The following is an 18,716-nucleotide window of genomic DNA, read 5'->3' on the forward strand; positions in this document are numbered from 1 at the left end:
ACAACAGTGTTCTTCGGCTGCATTACAAAGTTGATTCTAAATGTTTTCGCATAGTTGCTTAAAGGCTTTAATGTTTAAGTAATGGTTATATAATTATACATTGTTTAAACAATTAGCTTTTAAGTCTAGCAATAAGCTCACATTTTGTACACACGCTACCAAAAATGATAATGAAACTGCATTTTAAAGATATGAACTGACCTTAGAGTGAGCAACCATAGTTTAGGGACATTTGTTGAAATGATAAAATTTGATTTTTAACATGCCCATTTTCATTTTGAACATGGACAGTGATTCTCCTTGGTCACCCTGGGAACACAGACATGGGCAGCAGCTAGTTTTTATCCTTCTGATCCCCATTTTCAGCATTCCTTGTGCATCGCCTGCCCTTTTCCCTACCGTAGGAAGTGCCAGCTTACGTCTCCTTGGCCTCCGCAGGCACAAAGGGCTGTCTGAGACTTGCACTAGAGTGCCTTGGAGGGGTAGGATTAACATCATAGCCTCTTAGTTGTCCCCTAAGCCATCGTGGCAGCTGTTGATTTACATTTTGAAACAATCAAAATAACAATTGACACAATAAATTAAGATACTACTTAGTATTTTAACTTTTTTTAAAAAGTCTCCTAATATTTTAGGTCCACTGTTTTTGCTTAAGTCATTATTTGATTGCGTTTTTAAAATAACACAGAAGGCTGTTTTTCATTTTCCCAAACTGCGTTCATACAGTGATTAAATTAGGAATTTTTTAGTTGTACAACAGTTGAATACAGTAGCAGAAAGTCTAAGGATAAAAACCTCACTCTTTAAAAGTTTAATACATTTAATCTATTTTATAGGAGCATTTCAGAAATCGTATTTTACACCCGTGCCACGTTTTAATTTTGGATACTGTACATCTTTAACGGCTTTCTAATTTATACAATTTTTGTTTCATTGTCAAAACATTTAATTATATCATGTCTTGAAGGTGTAAAGCTGTCAAATAAATCAGAGGCTCAGTATAAACATTTGGTGAATTGCTTTTGCTACCATACTGTAGTTGTTACTGGGCAGTTAGTGGAACTTTTTTAAAGCGTTTACTCAGCAGGTACGGGACAACACTGGTACGATGAATTGCGGATTGCTTGTAAAACAGCAGGTAGTAATGCCCTCGCTCTTTGTAATTCTGCTTTGTAAAATAAAGCGGCAAGATAGCCTGGCAGAGGAAGCCAGGGCGCAGCCAATACGTTTCCTGCCCGAGGGCTGCTGGAGGTTGCCAGTCCTACTTCCAAAAACATGTAAACTTGTTGCTGTTTTTCCATAGCGGGAAAAACGGAGTTCCTGCCGCTCGAGGGCAGGAGCCGCGCTCCGGCTTTGGGAAATTTGGCGACGTGGGCATGAAAAATAGACAATGCAAAGACTGGATTGCTTTGCGAAGGCCGTAGTAGTGGTGTTTTAAGCAAAACGAAACGCACCAACAACTTGCAGGTGTCTTTGAGATGTTTAGACTTCTTATGAAAAGAGGAGAGTCTTCTTTTTCTAGCCAATATTTTGTTCTGGCGGTAACACAAACTACGGGCTCCCCAAGGCGGGGTTTGGATGAAGTAAATTAGTTCTACTTTGAAGCTTTTCTTTTCTCCCCCTTTCAGACTGAATGGGGAGGCCGATGAATGAAAGCTGCTTTTCATTAGTGCCACCACATACCTATTTGAAAGGAAGAGCTCTTTTAGCACATACTAACACCGGAGTAAAGGAAAGCTTCCTTTTTCTACCAGAAGACCATCGGCTAAACAGCTCCTAGCTTCTCTTTCCAGTCAGGTGGTTTCCAATCAGAGTTAATTACTCCGGTCATTTATTCTAATCACCCTCTCCGCCTGGCCAGCAGCACTCTGTCACGGGGTGGCGGCGTTTGAAGCCAGTTAGGTTTGAAAGCCACTGCAGGGTACTTGAGGCTCATTAGCGAGGCCTCTCGGAGCCGGGCTCTGGATCTGCTCCCTGATTAAGCGGCCGTGCCCCTCCGCCGCCCCGCTCCGCCGCCCCCCTCCGCCCGCGCCGTTAACCCTCGCCGCGCCGCTGGCCTTTTGCTTGCGCGGGGGGCGCGGGGCTGGGCCTGCCCCAAACGCCCCTCGATCGCCGCCTCCCGCTGCCGACACGCAGCCCGTTCCCCGCTGCGCGGAAGCGGCGCTTCTCTGCCCGGCGGGGAGCGGGGGGCTGCGGGCGGCGGCGGGGTCGGGCCCGGGCCGGCTGCAGGCTTCGTGCGCCTCTCTGTCGCTTGCTTTCCAGGCGCTACGAAAAGGTCGCTTTGCTAGTTGGCGTATACCTGGCATTAAAAAACAAACCAAACCAACAAAAAAACCCCAACCCCACAAAAAACCCCAAAGAAATAAACACACCCCCCTCCCACCCTCCCCTTGTCCTGCAAACTAAAGGCTAGAACTGAAAATAGACTTCCCAGGCTTTTTAAAAATAGTGTTAATTTCCCTCCTGCTCTGCAGATAGGAGAACCTCAGGCTTAGGTTACAGATGCGGGACTAGGTGTCTGAGCCGCTCGGTTGTGCGGCCGTGATGGTGAGGAGCGATGGGGACCTTCAGCGTTCCCGGGTAAGATCAGGCTGTTATGGTCATGGACAGCCCTGACTTTGAGGCGAGGACTTGATGGTAGCCTTGTGCTTGCCGTACTCCGGGTAAGAAAGCTTGCATGCCACAGGTATGGGATTTTATTTTTTAAAATCCACCTATTAGTGCTGCCCTCGGACTAGGCAGTTTTATTAGAATGTTAGTTGAGTAAAACCTTGTACTTTGGTTGTTGCCGCTTAAAAACATTGTGTTGGTTTTTGTTTTTTTTATGTTGGTTTTTTTTTTTTTTTTAAACTTCCTCTTTTTCCGTACTGGGAAGTAATGTCATAGTCATAGATAGTTGGTTGCTTGTTTGCCCTGCAGAGAGCAAGAGCTGTCTCTGGGAGTTCAGCCTCTGAATTAAATAGTTATTTGAAAGATGGGAGTTAAATACTGTTTTATTGCAGTTTATTTTTATTTCATTTCTAAATATTGGTGGGTCTTAGGCCATCTTCTGCAAAGAAAAAAAAATTATGTTGTTGATATAAGGGAAAATCCTACGTTTTTTCTAGCATCTTATTTAGCTTATAACTGGAAAAAATGAATCCGTTACAATGTTAATAACTGACCATATGCTTTTTCAGCATGTAACTTCTAAATGTTAATAGTATTCATCTCTTACGCCCTTCCCAGTAACACGGTTCATGGCAGAGTAATATAAAGGTTATGAAAAGTTTGCTCTCCGCTGGCTACAGAATGTCTGTTGCACTTGGAGGTGTTTACGCCTTGATTTCCTGAGCATGCTCAATATACTCAATATATCACTTGTCTTTCTGCATACAGCTGTCATAGTGGAAATTTGAAGCAGTTTAGGTGAAAGAAGGGAATAATAGCTAGAAGAAATTAAACTATCTACAAGAAAGCATTATGGGCAAAACTAATTGAACATGCAATGCATGATGAAATGTGAAAAAAAGATTTTACATTTTCTAAGAACAGACATTTTAAGAAATAATTTACAAATATAATCCATTTTCAGTTTGGTTTCATTCAGGCATTGAAACTGACTCCTAAGAGCTCTTTGTTCTGTTACAAATTCCAGCACTAGCCAAACTACTCCCAGGGAACTGGAGACAGCCCAGGGGATCCACTGGGACAGGGTGTGTCTTATTCAGGAGACTCTGGAAGTGCTTGTCCTAGGGTATTTGATAGAAAGCGAGCCACCCTGAGCACCAGTTCATCTGGATCCAGACTTCCTGGTACCTTGCCTAGGAAATATGGCAGAACAAAACATTACATGAGAACCTGCTGTTTGGGGAAGTTTGCAAAGAGCATTTCATTTTCCAAATAGTGTCTTCCACAAAACTGGGTTTTTTCTTAAATGCTGAATGAAGCTGATAATGTCCTTGATGCACAAATTCTCCCTTTCTTTGTCATTGTTGAAGTCAAATAATGATTCTCCTGTGTCATTCCAGTTAAATGCCAGCTGTAAGGAGTCTGGTGTCCTTGCCAAACACGCCTTGTATTGTCATCCTAAGCAACCACTCAGAACGTCTTTATACAAGATCAGGGCTTCGCTGTTCATAATCATCACAAGGAAGCAAATCCCGTGCTTATTTGGGGCGTGTTAGCCCCAGAGTGGGTTACACATTTGTGCCACGTGATGATATAGTGCCGTTTCCTATTTTCGTAACTGTGTCATTTATTCAGATGTGGTACCGTAATTGCCTTTGTAAATCTTGTGTTCTGTTCTCCAAAAGCTCTTGAATGCTTCCTATTCTGTGAATTAGAAGACAAATCAAATGACAAGATTGAAATGACTTGTCTGCCCGACTTGCATCTAAACTGTGTTTTAAATTTTAAATTCCTTGACCTTTTGATATACCGTTTCCTAATCTTAAACAAATTTTTCTAGAACAGTTTTTTCCCAGAACTGGCTTCAAAGACAAATTAGATTAGTCTCTACAACTCTTCTAAGATGTTTGCTTGTGCTCTTTGGAGTGATTTGGAGACCATGTGTTTGCAACCATTTCTCTCCTCTTACATGCATACTAATACTTGTTGATCATCACAGTTCTTGTGAATTGCATATACAACTGACACATCAAAGCACAGTGTAAATGCTGCAAGCTGTTGAAACAGAGTGCAAAAATAAGGCAACAGTTGACTTTTAGGGCTTGCAGAGTAAATCAGAGCGAAGAAATGTACGAGCAGTTTAGATGTAAAATACATGAAAAAAATCACTGGTTTCTCCCAGTTTGAAGTGTGTTGTGCCGTCGTTAACCAGACAGTATGCACAGGCGTTAATTTGAGGATTAAATGGGATGCTAGTACCCAGCCTAATACTTAACATGAAAGCTGTTTCAGGTATAGTTTTGTCTGCATTCACATAAACCTTTTTTGCATTTTGATCATGCAAGTTCGGTTTGTGTTTCAGATGTTTTGTAAAACTTCTTGACCTTCACTGCATTCACTCAGTTTCACCATATATTACATTACAGTTATGCTAGCTATGTATTCACTCAGTATAAGTAAGCTGAAATCCCACCGCTGGGTAAGTATACTCTAATCATAACGCTTTCCTGAATTTCAGAGTTTGGCCTGTTCCTAGCTTCAGTGAAAAAGCTTGTTTAACCTCAAAGGCAAGCAAATTTTACAAAGGTTTAAAGTTTTGTAGTGTGTGTTTTGCACCTCTCTCTTAACGGGAAAGAATCTGTAACATTAAAAGGCGAATCACTGTTTACCATGACAAATGCCCTTTCGGAAGTGTGTAGTACTCTGACCTTTCAGTTTGTCTTTGGCTAATACTTGACATTCGGAAGCAACTGTGATCATGTTGACAAGGCTCAAGGAGATGCCACGCAGAAGTCCCTCTCGGCTAGAAGTATGCAAGTTAGCTGAAGAGTTAGAAGCAGTATACCTGCATTAACCTTCTGAGAGGAAAGACACGTTAGCTTTGCCAGCACGGGATGCTAATGCAATTGCACAGCTTCACTGCCAGCTTGGTCAGCTCAAGCACTGCGTTGTGAAATACAGTTGTATCTTGTGGGATTTTGGTGTTTAGTGTTTTGTTTGTTTTGTTTTGTTTTGTTGGTTTTTTTTTTTAATACAAAACTTCATTTAAACTCATTTGACTGAGCCAACTGTCAGCTGTGTGGTTAACAGCCTGGGCTTGCATGGGTAATAGGTTCCAGATCCACGCTGTCAGTCTTCATGCAAACAAGTGCTGGAGGAACTGGGAGAGGAATTGCTGAATTTCAGGGAGGAGGGAGCTTCCTGCCTCCTTTTGGTGCTGTGTGTGAGGATTTTCAAAAGGGGTTTCATTCACTGTCTTTGCCTCAGGATGTTGCTGACTCTTCTGGAGGAGAGAATCCTCTAACAACATAGCAGACATTTTAAATGTGGACAAAAAATGCAGGGGTGGGATGGGGGGAGGTGGAAATGATGGAGAAATCAGCAACACCTCCTGGTGTTATAAATACTTGCTTTTAGCCATATCTGTAGTAATAAATGGTCATGGTCTAACCAGTCGTGGTTAGATTTTCCTCTGTGTCTCTGGGGAAGGACAAATGCAAGCCACATACTTCAGTATTTTCACAGTTATGAATAATGATAGCCATTTGTGCGATTCCACAAAGGTAATTAATTATGGCTTTTATATATTGTTTTTCGTGTAGGGGATTTTAATAAAGACCTTCTGATCATTTTTCGTTCCTATCACTATTCTTCTGTATTTTTTCTACCTCTGGCTGAGAGGAAATCGAACGATTAGGAAGGAGCCATTCTTGGTATGTCTTTTGAAAAGCATCACTTGGTTTATCGAGCCAGTTGGCTGAGACAGGTTTTGCCCACTCTTTTTTTCTGTGGGGAAGTTAGTATTGTCACAACCGTGACCGGTGGAATACGTGAGAAAGTGAGGTGAGCCGACACGTGAATTTATAGTTCATCAGCTGTTCAGCACCAGTGTGCATGCTCAAGGAAAAGGATATACCAATTACATGCCCTGTGGGCAACTCAGCCCATATTCAGCATGTGACATTGTAACCACACTGCTTTGGGAACTGTCTTGGCTTTATTTAACCTGTTTTCAGTTTCTCTACACTCTACATGGTGTCATCTTTGGAAGTTTGCATTTTTAAGTCTAACTCTCCAAATATTCTAACAGCTGTGTCTTCTTCTAACGGGTAACTTTGGAGATCCTGCAAGCCAGGATGCTTTACTTCACCTTTCTCAGTTGTTCTACTACGAAGGCTGCGGAATTGCTCACAAGAGTAAACATAAACATCTGTGTAAATGTTTCCACTGTTGGCACATAGGGTAGATGTCTAAACTTTGAAACAAAACAAAAATGCAACTTTTGATCTGTTTATCTACGTACTGTTCATGGTAAGTTGTAGCAATTTTGCCTTAAAATATTGTTCTCAATTTTGCAGATTATCATGGATATACTAAGAAAAATTTTTTTTTAAGGGGGATCACTGCCCTTTATGGACAGAGTAGCTAAGAATGCTCCAAGGCAGGTTTTCATATTCACCTAAATCTTTTATTCCTGGCACCTAATGATAGACGTTTCAGTTGAGATTAAAGCTGAATTTCAAAGGAAATGTAGCTTTCATTTGTAAAATACATAACAGCTGTCTGACTTGTCCGTTTAAACTACAAAACTAGAGTTGTAGACTGAATATAGAAACCACTAGAAAGATGCAAAAGTGCTTGAGATTTAGCTACTAATTCACTCTTATTTTGCGAATAATTATATAGATTGAGGTAGGAGTTTGAGTCATTATTTTTCTTTGTTTACATGCTGCTTATGCAGAATATACCTCTCCACAGAATTCTTTCATTAAGTTACACTATTACACAACTTTTCTCTTTTGTTGTTACTTAGTACCTTGTTGTTAAATACAGAGAAGTAGAAGGAGCAGAGGAAGGGAAGTTTATCTTCCAGAGACCTATGTCTGAGCTTCTTTTCAGACTGCTGATATCCTTTGTTCTATAAGATCAGTCATCTTCAGTAAAGCATCTGAGTTAAATCTTTTTTATTAAGATTATATTTTCTGGAGTTCTTTTTCTATTTTATCCTGGCATTGGTAACCAAGTAAAGAAATAAAATAAAATGCTAACCTTGGTTATAATGAAGAATACATTGGCAGTGCACTTCTGGAACATGCACACACACACAAAAAAAGGAAAAATTAGATAGGTTTTTATAACGTAAGCTGTAGAGTCATTGCTCACGTTCTGAAGTATTTCATGTTTAACACAAATTGCAAAATACAGTAAATAAAACTATATGCATTTGCTTGGAACAGTTATTTAGCAAGTTAGAATCCACCAATCACGTAAACAGTTTTGATGTCTGTTTCATCCGTTTGAAATTTGTATTACCTCATGCAGAACTCGGAGTTTTCTCCTTAGTACGTCTGCTGTCCTCTTCCTCCTCCTCCTCCTGATATCTTCGAAGCAGGCTTGAGTTCAATACCTTTCTAACAGCTTTTTATACTTTCTTTTTTCTCAGATGTCTACCCATGTGATCAAATAGTGTAGCTGGTGAAAGTGTGTTTGGTAATTTACTTTTAAATACTAGTCGTTACTGAGAAACCTCAAAAGATAAAGCCAGCACTTCAAGAGTTAATATGTTATTAGGAGGACAGGAAATCTGGCAACTATTGCAGAAACTAGACCTAATGGTGCACACAAACAATTTGTCAGTCTTGGTAAATGTGAATAGCTTTCCACAAAGTGGCTGCTTTTGCTTTGTTTGAACAGCCTAAACTTTTCCTTTTTGGACTTTAAATCTTGGAAGTGAAATGTGATACACATATTGAATCAAAATAATTTAATTCAAAACATATTTTGATTGGAACAAGGTTGACATGGAAAGAAACTCTAGAATAAAAAAAAAAGTTGAAAGGACTTTCTATCATATATTTAGCAGGAAAATTTGAAACAGTTCTAATTAGGCTGAAAAAACCAGCCTTCTTCATTGTAACTTACAAAGGTCATATATCAATGTTAAGGCAGCATTACCAACTGGTGTCTGAAAGCCTGCACATGCAAACATAATTCCGGTTGTTTGGTTTTGTTGGGTTTGGTTTTGTTGGTTTTTTGTTTTTGTTTGCTTTTGTGTTTTTTTTTTTTTCTTAATGTACGCGCACATACATACTTCCAGGCCAGAATACGTATTTAGTTTAAGGTAGTTACCTGGCACTGCAGTTATGTGACTGCTTTGTCATGTTCAAGAAGAGTATTTTTTCATGTCAAAATTGTGTTTGTGCTAAAAATGAGTGAAATCCTAACTCATGCTTTTCTATTCATACATATTTTTCAAATGGAATGTAAAAAAGAGACTAAATTATTTTAAGTGTTTCATAGGAAATGCCTTACTTCAGAGAGGAATTAAAATATTTAGCCCATTAAAGGTAATAGGCAATTATTTGTACTTGAGACGTGTAATTTCTTATTTGCTGATGTAGTATATTCCTGGGGTTTTGGGGTTTGTTTGTTTATTTTTTTTTAAATTGAGTGAATAGGAAAGATTATTAATATATGAGAAGCAGTTTTGACTTCTCCTCAAAGTTCCTACTTTCATTTTAACTATATAAAACATTTAGTATAGGTTGGACTTCTTTTATGTCTTTCAAGTAAGAGTTACATGCATGCTTTATGCTGCACTTCAAGATTACTTCGCTTTAATCAGCACAGGAATAAGGCAAGCAAGTCTGTGGTCTGTTTCTGAATAGCTTGATTATGAATAAATATCTATGCTCATGAAAAGAAATACAGTTAATCTTTTCATCTAATTTCAGCATTGGAACATCCCAATCTCAAGCACAGTGTGTATTAATTTTTAATAGACATCATTTCATATGCTATATGTCATTACATAATCTAAACCAGAAAGAAAAGCAGAGGGCAAAAGCCAACAGTAGACACTTTAAAGATACAGATCTCGATTCCAAGGTTATAATACTGTTTGGGAAAACATATCATAATAAATGGTTAGAGTATTTGTACTGGAAAAAGGAAAAATCTTTCCTAACCTGCTAGTTTTATGTTTTTCTCATTCTGACCGTGTTTTGCAAAATCATTTGTATCAGTGTTAGACTGATATTAGTCCTCAGTTGCTTGCAGGAAATTATTCTCTGTTCACTCCTTTCAGAAAACAGGGTAGAAAAAGATGCACATAAAATAATTAATTTCAGGGTCGTTCATGAAGAAGTGGTTTTGATTGCACATATTTAGTGACATCATACTGCGCATTTGAAAAATGTTTATGAGTAAACCAAAATTTCCTTGTAAGATCAAAGCTTCAATTTGTTGATGTGTCTGAAGCGTTTCTACCCTGGGAATGGAGAAATGAAAGTTACTAATAGGTGTTTGTGTTTGACATCTGTATACTGTACTTTTTAGCATATCTCAAGTGTTTTAGCCTCTGCCTAATAGATCTCATTAAAGAAACAGATATCAGCCCCAAGACAGTTTGTCAAAGTTAATATGAGTCCCTGTGGACAGAATTGACAATTTGTGTGTGGCTTCATGTGATGGTCTTTTCATGGTCTTGTTTGATCCTTTAACAATTGGCATTAGTCACTGATTTATTTTACAATAACTCAATAAGTTTGAATATTACTGTGCTATGCTGGACATTTTAGAGGATTTTCTTGTTTTGCACATTTTTCTCAGAGCACACAGTAAATGATGTACTTGGTCTGCTGTGGGAGCGCTAACAATTGATTGGTTTGCTTTAAGAGCAGCATGGGAAGGATGTTAGTATCCCATCGCGGCATGCCGTATTTAACTTGAGCCTTAATGAGCAGTGGCTGTCCTAGATGCTTAAGTAATCCTAAATGCTTAGCATTCGATAGCCTTGGTTTAGTTTTGCTAGAAGTAAATGCCAACAGTAACATTTTTTAAAAAAAACAACCTCCTTTTTAAAACTGGATAGTTATGCAAATTGGAACTTTTTAACTTCTTAGACTTTTTTTACCTTTTTTTTTTTTTTTAATAAGGAGTACCCATACTTACAAAGTATATGCCAGTGTGGCTATAAAGTGCATCACACATACTGGTACATTGTGTTGTTTTCTTTGAAAGCCTACTTATTTTTTAATCATTATACAGACTGGTAACTATTGTTCCTGCATCGATTGTGTCATAGCATAAGCACTTCCCTCCAACCAAGAGCTTCACTGTGAACCTGAAATGACAGGCAGGCTTATTTAGCCTTTGAATTTGTGTGCTATGTTTGGTCTGTCCTTCAGCGTCCTGGGTACTGATGCTGACTGTAGTAATTTTTTGTCTAGCCCTTTTATTTGCGGTTTGGCAAATAAGAAAGAAGATTTAAAATGGCCTAATGTAGAAAAAAAATTAAATGAAAAATATCTACTTTTGAATCTGTATAAATTACAAATGTAACATAATTCTAAACTTGAAAAAGAGAAGTAAATTCAGGATGGCTCCCAACCATTCCATGAAAAGGCAAAGAGTGTGTTTTAGTTTTGCTTTTTTAAAAAAAGGTCACATTTATATATCTGTTAATATGAGGAGATTGCAGAGTGATATTCCTCTAGTTATTCATGTCCGAATGCTTTGTGAGGGTAATCTGACCCATTACAAATCTAGCTTTTGAAGAAAAGGAAAATATGAACAACCTCTGCACGTACTAAATATATATACATATACACAAGATCACAAGCTCTTAATGCTGTTTTTCATGACATTAAATAGTTATAATGATAACAGTAGGCATATTCTAGGGTTAAATTTTTTTAGCAGGATAGCAAGAAAATTAATTCATATCATTGTCATTTGCTGAGCCCTGTAGAATTTTATGGCTGCACATTGTAGTATTATGGACACTCATGAGACTCCTGACTGGTTTTATCTTATTAAACAATTTTGAAATCATTAATTTTTAATTGGCCCGCTTGTGGTTTTTTATAGTTTTAATTGTGAGTCTGTGTCTAAATGTTGGGGGCTTTTTAATTTAAAAAAAAAAAAAAAGAAAGAAAAAATTAAGAAAGAAAAAAATCCTGTGTAAGCATATATGTTGTAAGGTATTTCCATATGATTATCCAAAGAGACACTATACTGTGTGGTAATTCATTTTAAAGAATGCTTTCAGCAATTCGGTAGCTGGGAATCCTAATAAAAATAATAATAAAAAAAAGAATGATATGATGTCAAAGATATGTACAGGTCTTTTCTTGATTGAAAGTTCTAATTAAGTGAATCGAGGAAAATTAACTGAAATTAGCTGTCAGAAAGTCACATTTAAATGAGTGATGATCTGGTGTGGCAGTAAACATTTAAATGATATAAATTGCCATTTAAGTGTATGGTTTAATGTTTGTCATGCATTAATATGACATGAGACTGCAGTGACAATCAAGCAGCTTGCTCTAATTTGAACATATTTAGGGCTTTTGTGTAGAGTGCACCACACAAATTAAGACAATTGCTGTTTTTATGTGTCAATTTAAATGTTGTTTTCAGGCATCGGTTAATGAAACAAACCCATCATTTTTGTGTGCAAATTGCAGAGTGATTTCCTTCGTTTTCAGATTAATTTTAACTTCCTCTGCTCAAAATCAGGAATTTCCTTTACAAGGAGAATGCCATTCATTTTGTTAGATGAAGAGAATATCAGACTTTGTTGCGTTGTTACATTTGCTCGTTCGAATAAGAAATATATCGCATCCTCTCTATAAAACAGAGAAAGGAAGTCCTGCTAGTGATTTAATTTAGGTGAATTATCTCTTCAGATGACAGTGATTTTTGAGTTATCTTTTAATATATTTGTGCTGTATGTAATACCATTATGGAGAGATTCATTATTGTTCGGATCCTTTTGTCTTGAGGACTGGGTTGTACCTGGGTAACATCTTCAGAAAAGTGGCTTAATCATTCAGTATAGTACTGTTTCTGTGTAGGTTTGTGTAGGAAACATACACAAGAAATGCTTAAAAGTAATAGCAAGTTGATATTCCAGCAGGTTAAATAATTTGTACCCTAACATCCCTAGTTAGTTCAGTTTCCCCAAGTCTATCAATCTTCTCTCTGTCTGTTAGAATCAGATTATCATGCTGTTATTATTCATTGTGCAGATCACACAGAAAAGCACAATTTCACCCTGAGAGTTCATAAAAACTTAGCCCGTCTGTCCATAAATGCTTTCCACTTAGTGCTTTTCTTCTTATTCCCACTCTTATAGTTTAAAAAATGAGGTCTTCTGGTCAGTGGGGAGTAGGGCATGATACCTCTGGCATCTGTCACGGGGCCCACCTTTTTTTTTTTTTTTTTTTTTGATAGAATGTCTGAAATACTGTTAATAATTCTGTATTTAGACTTGTTAAGATAATTTTGTATGATATTAAAAAAATGTTTCTACTACTACTAAAAGATGACTGTCTGGCAAACTTAAGTTTATATATTTGTGTGTGCTTTTTTCACAGGCATTAGAAAGTGAGTTTGTTTCCTGCCAGCTTCACCAGTGGATTGATCTGATTTTTGGCTACAAACAGCAAGGGCCGGAGGCTGTCAGGTCCCTGAATGTATTCTACTATTTGACTTATGAAGGGGCTGTTAATTTAAGTTCAATAACGGATTCTGTATTGAGAGAGGTAAGTTTGTACGTTAAATATAGGAAAGGAAAATCTTTGTTAACCACTGCAGGGTTGAAAGTGTAAAGACTCGATGTTGTTCAAGGCTACCGGCGAATGTTCAAATCTTTGCGTTCTTTTGTGGTTTGGCTACATGCCACTCAAATGCAAGGTGCCGGAACCAGTCATCACAGCATGCAAAATTAAGAGAATAAGCACTCAAGCTGTTCTTAAACTTTGTTCACCTGGATGCCAACATAAAAATATATGTTCAAGGATTGCTTCAGTTGCTGAGGGCAGTCATTTTGTTCTCTAATACTTGATCTTAATGGCAAGAGGCAGTAAACAACCTTGATTTGGCTTGCGCTTCTGAATTTACTTTTGCAGTTTTAACAATTCTCTTTTAATGCAATCCTGCATATGTAGCACACATCAAACACCATAGTTTTGTAGCTTCTATTATTTTTCTTTGGCTTGTTATTTTGCTTGTAATTTTCATAAGAAAAAGTAAATATTTAAACGTTGGAAAGATCAGTAGTCTCACTCGGGCTCAGCACGATTCAGAAAAATCTATCTGCTAAAGTATCCCTTAAGGTATACTGGGCTTAAAGACTCCTCCCTCCTCCATCTAAACAACTGTTTAAAAAAAAAAAAAAGGATGAGTGGGTGATTAATACAGATTTTTGATCACTTTTACATCCTCTGCTCAGTCAATATGTTGTTATCAAGAATAGCTGCAAGTGTATTACTTATAGAATAACTGTAACTGGTACTTTGTTATAAAATATTCTGAGTCCTGGAGAACAAAGTAATATGAATGCTATCAACAATTTTAGTCCCTGAAAACAAAGTAATATGAATGCTATCAACAATTTTATTTAAAAGGGTGTCCAAATGTATACCAACAGGGAATATATGTGTAACTGAATGAAAACAAGAATGAAGACACTTCTGCTTACAAATATTAGGTTTGAAGTTCACTGTAGAATTCTAGGCTAACCCTAATTGAAGTTTTTGTTATTTATTGCCTATTGAAAGAAGGTCTGAGACGTAAGCTGTTATTATTTTAACGTACTGGCCATCTGACTGGGGCACCTTGACAGCCTCCGTAGAGAAAGTCACATCGCAGCAACACTGTGGGTTGTTGCTGGCTTGTGGGTGCAGGGGAAAGGTTTGGGGGATATACAGGGCATGTGAAGGTACACAAGGACTGGCTTAAGTACCAAAAGTGATGGCTGAATGTTGTCATTACATGGGTCGCCATCAGTCTGCAGACTGCATCTTGGTCCGCTTGAGCAAAGACATAGATGTTGCACATAAATACATCTAATTGAGCTAAGACAAGAGACGCTGGAACACTTGGCTTTTAAGAAAAAATGTCATTATCTGGGTTTGAAACAGTTACTGACCCAAGGGTACTAGATGTTCACCCTGTCATGTTTTCATTTCGTTGATAATGTCTGTCCACTGTACACTGAGAAGAAAATATTCTTGCCTTGTCAGAGTATTTATTAGACTCTTGAAGTGCTAAGTTTAAGCGTGAGCTGAAAAATAGACTGGGCATGTATGTAATTTGTTCTTACTTTTGGTATTGAAAACCATAATTGAACCATTGTTTATGAAACTAATAATTAAAGTAATACTAATCAAAATAGTGGTCTGCCACACACAGTTTTAATGTAGTTTTTAATTTTTCTAGAACAGTTCTATTATCAGTTTAACTATGATCTGTTTTACTTGGGTCGTAGCCTGAAAAAAAGTTACTTGAGACCAGGGAAGTTACAAATCTGTCTGGAAGAGTGGATCATCTCAGTTAGAGGCACTCACTTTGTACTTGTATAAATACATTAATATATTTTGCTTCCAAATCTTTTGAATTTGTCATGTTTTTATCGTACTTTACTAAAACATTTCTTGTTGTTTAGTCGTTCTGTCCTGCCTGATCTGAGTGGCATACATGAAAATGGGAGAGGTGTTTTTGCGTTCATAATAATAGAGTAGCTTAGCAGCAGCAGAATTTCAAAACACTGTTGATGGTGTCAAAAATACATGCTGATGAATGCAGGCAGCAGAATGGATAGCATCTTGTAGCTCTTTCGTGCTGACTTGCTTGAAGATTGGTCCAGTGGAATATTTCTATTTAGTATTTTTAAGCAGATCAGTAAAAGGCTAAGAAGATTCCTGTTTAGCTAGGTATCCCTTGCTATTTGCATCTATTTTGTAAAGCATATTTTTATTATGTAGATGTGTTTATGTAATTTGAAATGTTACATATGATCAGCTCTGGTATGATATTGGCAGTGCAGAGATTTAATGACTGTCATCACCAATGGTGAGTTATTCTTTTTTCACTTATGAGTAGAGATGAAAGTAATAAAAATTCTGTTTGTGTGTATATCTATGTGCATAATCATTCTATACCTATGTGCTAAATGAATTTATCATGCACCTTTGACAGCCTCACCTTCTTCCTGCTTACTAATCCTTCTCCCTGAGGACCTGCGCCAACGTTCTATACTGCCGAGCAGCTTCAATCAGCATTTATTTTTCTCCTTCAGTCAGCTTGCCAGAAAGTATTTCATCTTTTATCCACCAAATTCCCCATTACAGCCCAAATGGGTTTCTGACCTGGACAATTAACAGGTTTTTTTTTAAGGCAGGCGTGGCACCTCAGTGTCTTAGTATCTGTTTATTAGGCAGCTATTGAACTGGAAATTTTACTCTGGATTTCTTCATTTCAAAAGGATGATTTTGGCTTTCTCCTCTTGATAAGGTTCAGGGTTTGGGTCTTTAAATCTTGACAGTTGTAGCAGAAAAAAGTATTTTTATTTGCAAACCTAAAACAAGGAGAAGCTTCTGTATACTCTGAGAGTTGCAAGTTACTGAGACTTTTAGGTATCATATGGAAATAATATAATGTGCTTAAACCATGGCATTTTCTCCACATAGATAGTCTATGCTAAGCCTGGACCACATCAGTAATGAGAAGCCTATGATGCATGTGTTTCTGAAGTATCTTCACAGATATATGTATGGATATTGGTGACCTAAGTCATCAGGAGAGGCCACACACAGAATAATAGTGGAAGGAACTGAGGAGTGGAGGAGTTAGGTTAATGCAGAATTTCCTTAGGTCTCCTAAATGGCTCCAACTGGCACCTTTATTTTTATAGGCAGTCAGGTTATATATATTACAAGAAGGAAGCACTCGTCTAGGAAGGAAAACTACTTGATTAAAACCATATTCCACCTTTCTTTTTTTTTTTTTTTAACTGAAAATGTAGAACTTTTACATCCTCTCATACTGCTGTGAACAATTTTTTCCTGCCATTCTTTCTGCCTATGGGAATAAAGGAAGTAAAGTATTTTGAAAGGATCTGACTGCTATAATAGAAAATCTTAAACTAAAATGCAAACCATGGGCCACATGCTACCTTTTGGCAGATAAACCCTGGGGAGTGCAAAGCTTGCATAATTCAAAGGCAAATCTCAGGGGGAGGGGAGTAGATCAAGAGAGAAGGGTTTGAGTCACAGCCAGTGGGGGAAGGGAACTGCAACCAGGAGAAGCAAGGCAAGAGATCCAGTATATCTGCTGGCATATCTGTGCACAACCTGTCCCTGCAGAGACCATTCCTTAATCCCCCTCTTTTTACCTTGAGCCATTTTAGCAGCATTGTCACTGACTCTGATCCTTGTAGTTCTGTATCTTGCTGAAGGAGGCTACAACTGCAGAGGGAAGTTGCTGTTCAGCTGACAAGCAGTAAATATCACATCTCTTTCTGGTGGAAAATACGGTATTTGCCAGCAGAGGTATGCTGTACGATTATCTACTGTTGACTCGTTCTTGAACACCACGTTTTGATCTGTGGAACTCCCAATCACAAGATCTGCCTTGGAAGGGCTTTTTTGTTGCCTGTATGGAAGAGGCAAGGAGTCACAGTAGCACAGATAAATGTCATCCAACTGTTCTGGAGAGAATTCACAGCACCTTCTTATCACAAATCCTGCTCTTTTTTTTGCAATAGCTGTCCAAGAATAAAAAAAATTTAAAAAATGAAGTAGAATTAGATCTAAGCCATTCAGACAAACAACTGATTAAGAGGTGAAGCACAATCTTTAGAAAATAATTTGTATCTTGGACTGATTTGTGGGTATTCCATTAGCGTCTTGGTCAGAAGAATAGAAATTCCTCTTGTCTCTAGCATAGTGTAACAAAAGCTGATCGTGAATCTGGGCTGTACTCGGAGTTCCTAATTAAAAGTCCATTTCTCCACTGATACCCCTATGTAGCTAGCATAAACACTGGATAAGCGTAAAAATAATAGTGGGAAGGCAAAATATTACTTGGCAAATACATCATTGATTTACTACAGGAACTCCTGAACCTCAGGAAGCATACTAAATTTTGTACCATGATTATCAAGAAGCACCTAACCATATTCTTTAAATAATTTTAAAAATGTCATCTGATATGATCTTTGTAGGCAGCAGTTAAGGAATACTGATGATTTTAAAATGAGCAGTAATAGTGTGAAAAAGATTAGAATAAGTCCCATCCAATTTAATACACCACATACTTTAATTAAGTTATTTGCTTTTAACCTTAGATTATTCTATTGTTCTATACTTCTTCCTTTGAAGAGAAGGTGCCTTTTTGTTACATGAAGGTAGTCTGTTTAACATTAGGAAGCACAGCTTTCTCTGTTCTATCGACACCTTTCCTTCTACTCTTGATACTTTATTTCTGTATGAACGGAGGAGTTTAAAAAATTATGAAGAATCAGCTTGGACATAGCATTTGGTATGTTATTTGAATGTGCCACTTCTGATTATATAAAGAGAGGGAATAATTCTTTTATTTTCAGTTTTAAGGCATATGGGATGAATTATTTTATGGATAATAGCATTTAAATGTTGCCCAAGATTAATATCTTTGGTTGAGTTTTATGCATCTTAGGCCTATCTCTTACGAGTCTAATTTTATTTTTAAATATTTACAGTTTGAGAGGCTTCTGTGCTTTCCAAAAGAAGTTACAAGGATGTTTAGTTTACGTGACCCTAGTTTCATGACAGCAGTAGCAGATCTGATATCTTATCCCAGAGAAAGCATTTTTGGCCTCTCTTTTAGCTGTGTTCATGGTGGGAGTTAATAGCATATTTCAGCTCTAACTCAGCTGGAGAACTCTGACAACAGTGAATCTTTCACAAAGTATAAACATGATTTGTATTTATAGCATAGTTAATATTTACTAAATAGTTGGGGAAAACGGTCAGTCTGTTTTTAGCAGGTTGGGCAATAGCGTTGTGGCTGCGATGAGTTTTAAAAAGTAGGATAAAGTGATTATAAAATACTGTCACAGGGCAGTAAATGTAGATGTGCTGAATTCAGTGAGTAACGAATTCATGCGGCAAAATTCAAAGTACTGTAGAAACAATCTTTGAATCGTCTCTGGCCAGAAGTGTGTTGCACAGATGTCATGCTTGATGTTGTACAGCACAGTAATGGTGTGAAAAGCCAAAGAAATGTTAAGAATCGGTCTAGTTTTAATTGCAAATCTGAGTTAAAATACCATTATA

The 18,716-nt window shown here is 37.5% G+C and overlaps 1 protein-coding gene across 1 annotated transcript in view; it reads left to right on the top strand.

Moving 5' to 3' along the window:
* LRBA (LPS responsive beige-like anchor protein) overlaps positions 1–18,716 on the top strand; it is a 419,175-nt gene that overhangs the window by 344,915 nt on the left and 55,544 nt on the right. Inside the window, exon 48 of the mRNA XM_075090413.1 lies at positions 12,993–13,160. Within this exon, the coding sequence (XP_074946514.1) occupies positions 12,993–13,160 (168 nt within the window). The remainder of the gene's footprint in view (positions 1–12,992; positions 13,161–18,716) is intronic.

Source organism: Phalacrocorax aristotelis, chromosome 4, assembly GCF_949628215.1.
Source record: "Phalacrocorax aristotelis chromosome 4, bGulAri2.1, whole genome shotgun sequence".
NCBI classification, from domain to species: domain Eukaryota; kingdom Metazoa; phylum Chordata; class Aves; order Suliformes; family Phalacrocoracidae; genus Phalacrocorax; species Phalacrocorax aristotelis.